At 41.2% G+C, this 7,834-nt stretch overlaps 1 protein-coding gene across 1 annotated transcript in view; it reads left to right on the forward strand.

Annotated features, from left to right (window-relative positions):
• The window catches only part of SORCS3 (sortilin related VPS10 domain containing receptor 3), a gene marked incomplete at both ends in the record, with an annotated part of 623,015 nt that overhangs the window by 580,592 nt on the left and 34,589 nt on the right, over window positions 1-7,834 (forward strand). The window contains 2 exons of the mRNA XM_080694612.1: window positions 1,455-1,626; window positions 4,244-4,430. Coding sequence (XP_080550738.1) covers window positions 1,455-1,626; window positions 4,244-4,430 — 359 coding nt within the window. The remainder of the gene's footprint in view (window positions 1-1,454; window positions 1,627-4,243; window positions 4,431-7,834) is intronic.

Below are 7,834 nucleotides of genomic sequence, written 5' to 3' on the forward strand. Positions count from 1 at the left end.
GTGGATGAACTGGTTAATTATTGTTGACATAGAGGGTGAAAAAGATAATGTAGTGATGATATTCATGGTGATAGAGGTGGTGGATTTATTCTATATGATTATATCAGAACATTGGTATTCTGTAGGGAAGTTTCCCCAAGCCATTATTTTCTATAAGGTACATTTTTACCTTAGCAGGATTGAACAGGAGTTTAAAACCTGTACTTCTGATCTGGCATTGGTGTTGAGTAGGAAATGAAATATTACCAAAGAGAGAAAATGTACTATAAAATAGCTCAGTGGCTCCAGGTATTAGGATAAGAAATGATGTCCTAGGGATGGGGAGAAGACAGGAAGAGGCCTCCTGATTAATGAGAGTTAGAAGTTTGATGTTGCAGCTGCTTTCTGGTACAGATGAAGGTGGAGGTGGCCTTGGGGAAACAGAGCGGGACCCTACTAGACAGAAACTGCACTCTGCTTTTCCTGCTTTCTTTGTCCATTGGTCTGCCTCCTCCTCCATTGTGTAAGTCAGATATTGATTTTTTTGGCTGGTTTAGACACTGATCTGATCCATGTCTCACCACATAGGATCAATAATAATGCTTAAGGAGTTACTCTTCCTGAGATGGAAGGATAGCAGTTTCTCCACATATACTTCATAAATGGATGTCTTGTTTTGAGATCTGATTTTTAGGGGCAGTTGTGTAAAGTTTCTCTTTTGCTTTAGCTGTCTTTGCACTCTGAAACACACAAACAGACACACATATACAAACACACACACACACTCAATTGTGCCAGTATGGGGAATGACCTAGGAAGATTTGGGAAAGCTCTGATTATTAATATATTTCAAAAGAAAATAATTGGTATATTTCAAAATAGTTGTGTCAAAATGGAGGCAGACATGGATAAAGAAAGGACTTGGTTTAGGCCTAACAACAGGCAGCTATTCCAGTGTAAATCAACCTAGCTCAAAGTACTTAACAAGTCAATAGAGGAGAGCTAGGGCTTCCTCTTTCTAAAGACAGATCTACATGATCTAGGGGGGATGGGGCAGGGTTTGACCTTGCCCTTTATGAAAGGAGACACCTCTCCACACCTTGCTAGGGGAGGTACCTTACAGGGATGTTCACGTCAGAGTCACGCAAACAAGATGGAGGCCATGGGTATAAAAAGGCCAAGTCCACGTGTAAGCCCTTTGGTGTACTCATTCAAGTCATCCCCTCATGCCATCTTGGCATGGGGCTGTATTTCTATTTTCTGTATTTCCATCTTTCTAATAAACTTCTTTAAATCTTCAGCAGCTGTCCAAGCAATAAATACTTATTCTTAGCTTAGGGCAAGAATACACGGTTTTTCTGTTTGTCTGTGTGTGTGGTGGTGGTGGGGGAATTACTTCTCCCCATGCACACACCACGCACCTTCCCCCCCACCCCCGCAACATCAATCACACTATTGCTGCAAATTCTCCTTAGGTACCGGAGGATTGTGTCCAATAACTGCACAGATGGGCTACGAGACAAGTACTCCGCCAAGGCCCAGTTGTGCCCCGGAAAAGCCCCGCGGGGCCTTCATGTGGTGACGACAGATGGGCGCCTAGTGGCAGAGCAGGGGCATAATGCAACCTTCCTCATCCTCATGGAGGAGGTAAGCACCCACCTTGGTCTCTGAGGTCACATGCCAATCATTCTTCATTCCCAGAGCACAAAGAAAGCAAAGATATTAACATTCCCATAGGCTGTGGTACCAGTGTCAATGGTGAGAAGTGGAGACTCCTGGGCAGAAGATGGAGAGGGGTCAATGAAGACTATTTAGACACTTTCCTCCCTTCATCCACAATAAAGGCCTCATCTGAGGGGCCCCACATGCCTCTGAGGCTCACAGATCTGAATATATTTTCTGGGCATCGCTTTATGATCTGCTTAGAAAATACTTATCACCAGAAGGCCATAAACTGTAAACTGCTAGAAAAGAGAAATTCAAATACATCTGTTGTTTTTATAACCTCTGGTCTAAAAAAGAGGCTACTAACCCTTGGCTCCACTGATTATAAAAGCCCACAAGGCTTTCAACGGATCTGGAAAGCATGAAAAAAGCATAGGGGAAGGTTATCAAAATAAACTTATTGAGAAGAATGTTCCTTGGTTGCTTCTGTATCACTTGCCTGATCCATTAGATCATATTTTAGTATCTTTTGCAATCTGGGCCTTAAAAGCTGACTGCAAGCAGTTCATTCCAGGCTGGATGCAGATCTGTTGTCTGCTTCTTGCTCCTGGTGTGAGCTGCTTTACTTCTTTCCAAACTAGGGATTTTTCAAGCTATCTTTGCTGAGGTGGTGGAGCAGGAAGACTTGCCTGATTGACAAAGCCCTGCAAATTTACATGCAAATTACTCTTTGCTCTTAAGATCTTGGAAAGAGCTAAGCAAGCCAGAAGGGTTTTCTCACAAGTGTGAGCACTTCAGAGCCTTTAAAGTCAGGACCACACTATGCAGGAGGGTGAAGGTTCCTTATCCTGGGATGACAGATTCCTCAGCCTTTGCCCACACCAGGTGCTGGAATTAAAAGACTTCAAACTTGTAGGAGTTTTCAGGACCTGAGCTATAAACACCTTCTCTTGAATGAATATGAAGAGCCACGATCTTATTCATTTGAATTGCCTTGGGCTCATTTCCACTTCATATTTATAAATCCAAGGGTAGTGTGGGGGTCAAGGAGAGCATATGTCAATATTTCATTCACATCTTGATTGCCATGGTGAAAGAGATGGAAAGTGAATCTGAACAGCATGCCATCACTGGGCATAAGGATTGGCTCCCCACTCTGAGATAATGTGGCTTCTCTTTATTCCATCATTCATCTTCATAGTAGAACAGAGATTTCCTGTTTTTCTTTACTCTGGCTCTTTGTTTTGGGTTCAGTTTCACTGCACTTATTCAAAGTGTTAGTGTAATATGGGAGGGACCAGAAGGATGGAGTTCAGCATCAGCCCTTAAAAAGCAAAGTGCTGGCTTGTGGTGTTAGGAAGTAGTTACCTGAACAAGGCAGCATCCAATGGGGCTCTTGATCTTCCAAGAGGCAGAGGTATCTGTGAGCTGGGACACTAAAAAAATACTAAAGCCTCAAAGAAGAGGGGAATTAGGTAGGTTTTAAGGACTACAGGGATGCCATGCATGGTGGTACATCCCTGTAACCCAGTACTTGGTTGGGATGCTGAGACAGGGGGATTGCAGGTTCAAGGCCAGTCAAGACACAATTTAGCAAGACCCTCAGCATCTTTGCAAGACCCCGTTTTAAAATTAAAAGCTAAAATAAAATAGGACTGGGGTGTAGCTTAGTGGTAGAATGCTCTTGGGCTCAATCCCCAGAACCTAAAGACACAAAAGTAAAAAAGAAGTTCAAGGCCAAGAGAACAGAGTATGAGTTTAGGTAGTGTATGTTCTTTATCTGTATGAATGAGAATAACCATCTGACCTCATATTGTTATTTTGAAGACGGTATTCTATAATAATATGTGTTAAGTGATTAGCATAGTTATTGGAATATAATAATAATGAGTATCACAAAATAGAAACAATAGCATGGTGGTTGGGAACATTACTCATGAAACTAGACTGCATTTAAAACTTGAGTCTTTTGCTACTAGCTATGTGACTTTGTTCTAACTACTTTTTTTTTGTCCCATTTTATACTGAGGACAATACTACTTTGTAAAATATAAAGCTATGAGGAGATTAATTGCTTGGCACTGATACAAAACTCTACAGTGCCAGGCATGGTGATGCATGCAGTACGTGGGAGGCTGAGGCACAAGGATAGCACGTTTGGGGACAGCCTCAGCAACTTAGCAAGACTCTCAACAACCTAGTGAGATTCTGTTTCCAAAAAAATAATAACAGGGGCTAGGAGTGTAGCTCAGAGGTAGAATGCCCTGCCTGGATTCAATCCCCAGTACCAAAAAAGTTTTAAAAATTCTATAAGTTCTAGCGTTATGATTATTGCTATTTTTTTTACAGAGAAGAATCAACTAGGAATGCTTTTCACTTCCTCCCTTTAGAGCTTCAGAGACTCTATCTCAATCAGTACAATCAGTGCCCCACATCTCACGAAGTTCCCACCCACAGTGCCCAGTAGGTGTGAAAGAGAAGTCCAGTGACTGTGCTGAGGTGTTTCTGCTCCCTGGGAAAGGTGGCAGGAAGCCTGAAGCAGCTAGGAGTCAGACAGGACCACATGAATGGACTCAGGCCACCTACTCTTCTCTTACAGGGCGATCTCCAAAGGACCAACATCCAGCTTGACTTTGGGGATGGGATTGCCGTGTCCTATGCTAATTTCAGCCCCATTGAGGATGGCATCAAGCATGTGTATAAGAGTGCAGGGATCTTCCAGGTGACAGCCTATGCTGAGAACAACCTTGGCTCTGACACAGCTGTCCTCTTCCTGCATGTGGTTTGTAAGTAACACCACCCCTTTCTCCCTTTCTTCCCAGTTGACACCTCACTCTGTCTGGATTTCCTGGTATTCAGAACTGAGGCCAGATTCAGTGTGACAACTACCAGGATCTAAAGTAGAAGGCAGAGATGTGTGCTCAGCTGTGACTTAATAACAAATCAGATCAATTATTTTGACAGTTCAAGTATTACCAATGCGCCCCTATATTTTGCACTGATCTGCTCTGATATTAAACATGCATCAGCACATACACATTTAGGAAATAGGTCCTTCCCTTTGCAGAACCTGGAAATGTAAAAAGAGGAAACCCATCCACTTGAATGTCTCAGGTTCATTTCCAAGCTAATAACAGTGAAGATGACACAAATCAAACTGAACTTCTAGCTGTTGGAAGAAACAAAGGTTTAAAAAGGAACCTGTTTAGATTGTGTTTTGAAGAACTGAACATATTAAAAAAAATTGAACATCTCATGTTCCTATAAGTTCATCTGTTGTAAACAATTCTAAGAATTTTCCAAAAGTATTTTGTTGTCCTAGACTCTACCTTATTACTACTGGCTGTTACTTGGCAGAAACCAAACAACAGCTGAAGTTCTGAAATAATTTTGCTTGTGCCAGTTGCTTTTCGTGTATTAACTCTCCTGGCACTTGACTTTTGTAAACTGAAACAAACATGTTGTGGTTTCAGAATGGTGGGTCAAAGAAATGCTATCAGACTGGCATTGGTTTTCCACTTCTTTATCAATGATATTTATAAATCTAAGGACATCTGTGGTTCTTACTAATCAAGCAGTCCCCCCTTATCCATACAAGGTGTGTTCTAAGACTCCTGGTGGGCACCTGAAATTGAAGATGGTACCAACCCCTATATATACAATGCATTTTCCTATACTAATGCATGGGCAGTGTATACTTTATGAAGAAGCTGGACAAAAGGATGATTCATGTTCTGGGCAGGATAGAGAGGAGTGACATGAGATTCCATCATACTACTCAGAAAGACATGTAATTTAAAATGTATGAATTATTTATAGATTTATTCCCTTAAGACTTTCAGAGTATGGTTGACTTTGTGTAATGAAACTGCATAGAGAAAATTATAAGTTTTGAAAAAGTTTAAGTGAATTCATGGGATTCCTTTCTTATGAATTGCTCAGTGATGGTGTAAAACCCATTAAACAAACAACCCACACCTCAGAGATCCCTGGAAAACAGTAAACTACCTAGTCCTCTGTTACAAGGAACAATAGTGACAGACAGTGGGAGGATGCCTGAATTATAGGTCAATTATGTCTCTAAAAATGCCAGTCAATGTGACCTTGAGATAAATTATTTCTTTTAGGGGTTTTCCAAACTATATTTTTTTTCCAAACTACAATTTTAAAGTGGCTTGATTCTGATACAGCTGCTTTGCCTCAAAGGGATCTTTCAACAGTAAAAAAGGATATTAATAGAGACAAAGCACCCAATCATATATCAATTGTTTCAACAAATATTTGTTGAGTTCTTAATATGGGCACTGTGCCTCACTGTAAAGGCAGCAACATAATCTTGCCTTTGTGGGATTTACATCCTACTGTTGAAAGGGAGGTGCTGCAAAACAAAGACCATAAATAGGCAAAGTGGGGAAGGCACCAACTATGAGCATTCTGTGCTGGAAGGGCCAGCTCTGGCATCTAGTGTGTGTAAGGTCTTCATAAACACAGAGGAGGGCATGGGATACCTGCATTTAAATTAAAAAAAAGTTTTATTGATGCATTGTAGTCATACATCTTAATGGGGTACAACGGGATGGTGGAAATTCTGATCATACACCTTTGTTAAATGTCTCATATCAGCCAACTTTTCTTAGCCTTTTTAAACCCCAGATTTCTTATCTTTAATATATTGCTTGTGGAAATCAAATTGGGTAATATGTATGTTGGGGGCTCCCAAGATAAACTAGAACTCATAGAATTTCATACTTAGCTTTCATCCACAGCTATTATTTATTCTAGAGAGAGAAAGAATACAAAGCAAAATTATGAAAAGGTTCAGGGTTGTGAAGGACCAGGCCAAGAAAAAAACACGAATAAGCTTCCATGTGTCTCTTTCCTGTGGAGTCAGACAGGACGTGCTGAACCCTCTAGCAGTGACAGGTAACAACATAAGGGTTGTCTTCCAGAGAAACACATTATAGAGACTCAGTGCCCATAGATTTTACTGGAAGCTGGTCATATCGGCCCAATCTGCCTGGCATATACCGAAACTCCAAATTCCCAGCAGAAAGCAGGTATTTGGAATGAACCACTGATTCATTAGTTGCAGAACCAGTTTAAGCAAAGTGAACCACTCTTACAAGTTAACTATTGGTTAGGAACACTCTCAGAGCCAAGTTCCCAGATGCCAGCCAAGGGCCAGCCTTGCACATGACCTTTTTAAAAGATAGGCATTCCGCATCTATGTTAACAATTTTTCTGCATAGCGTGCAGAACGATGATTTGCATCAAGTTTGGTGCATGATGACTGCTACCTGTTATTATAATAATTACTGGTACTTCCTATTGACTCTCTGCCTGATCTTCAGCTGCATTTAGAAATGAAAACAAAGAAAGAGAAAAAGCTCTACATTCCTCTATTCCAAGGACTTTCCCCACCCACTTTCCTGATTCTGCCAAGAGTGGGCCTTGCCTGCAGGTGTGGAAACCACTGTGTCTTAGCGCAGAAAAACACAAGAGCAAGGAACAGGTTTATACTGTGGGTGATGTGCATGAAGGAGGAAATGTTCCTTGAAACTTTTATCATGCTCATAATTCCCTCCAAATCAATCATGTCTGCATTTGCCAGACAGTTATTAGAGTGGAAACAGTTCTTGGCCTCACCTTGGACCATTAGCTAACAAAAGTAGTTGTTAGCCACCCATCATAACCAACCACGCACAGATTATGAGATTTTTATCAAAAAAGGGCACCATTTGGCAGTAAGGATTTTAGAAGTTTGCCAGATTCCTCCTGAACTCCTTCAGCTCTCCTCTCTTCTCACCCTCAATGTATCCTCTCCACAATGGAGCTCTGGCTTAGGATTTCTGTTTAAAACATCACTACGTGAATCAGGTGGAGGCGCAGGTCTATAATCCCAGCACTTGGGAGGTTAAGGGAGGAGGATCACACTTTTCCAGCCAGCCTCAGCAAATTAATGAGGCCCTCTGCAACTTAGTGAGAACCTGTTTCAAAATATAAACTAAAAAAGGGCTGGGGGTTTAGCTCAGATGTAGAATACCCTTGGGTTCCATCCCCAATAAACACACACACACACACACACACACACACACACACACACACCACAAGCCACTACATGGTATTGTTTTGAAGATTATTTTTTTTAAAATGAATATGCTTGACCTGAAAATAGAATAAATATCAACAG

Source organism: Muscardinus avellanarius (assembly GCF_963383645.1).
Source record: "Muscardinus avellanarius genome assembly, chromosome: 4".
Lineage (NCBI taxonomy): Eukaryota > Metazoa > Chordata > Mammalia > Rodentia > Gliridae > Muscardinus > Muscardinus avellanarius.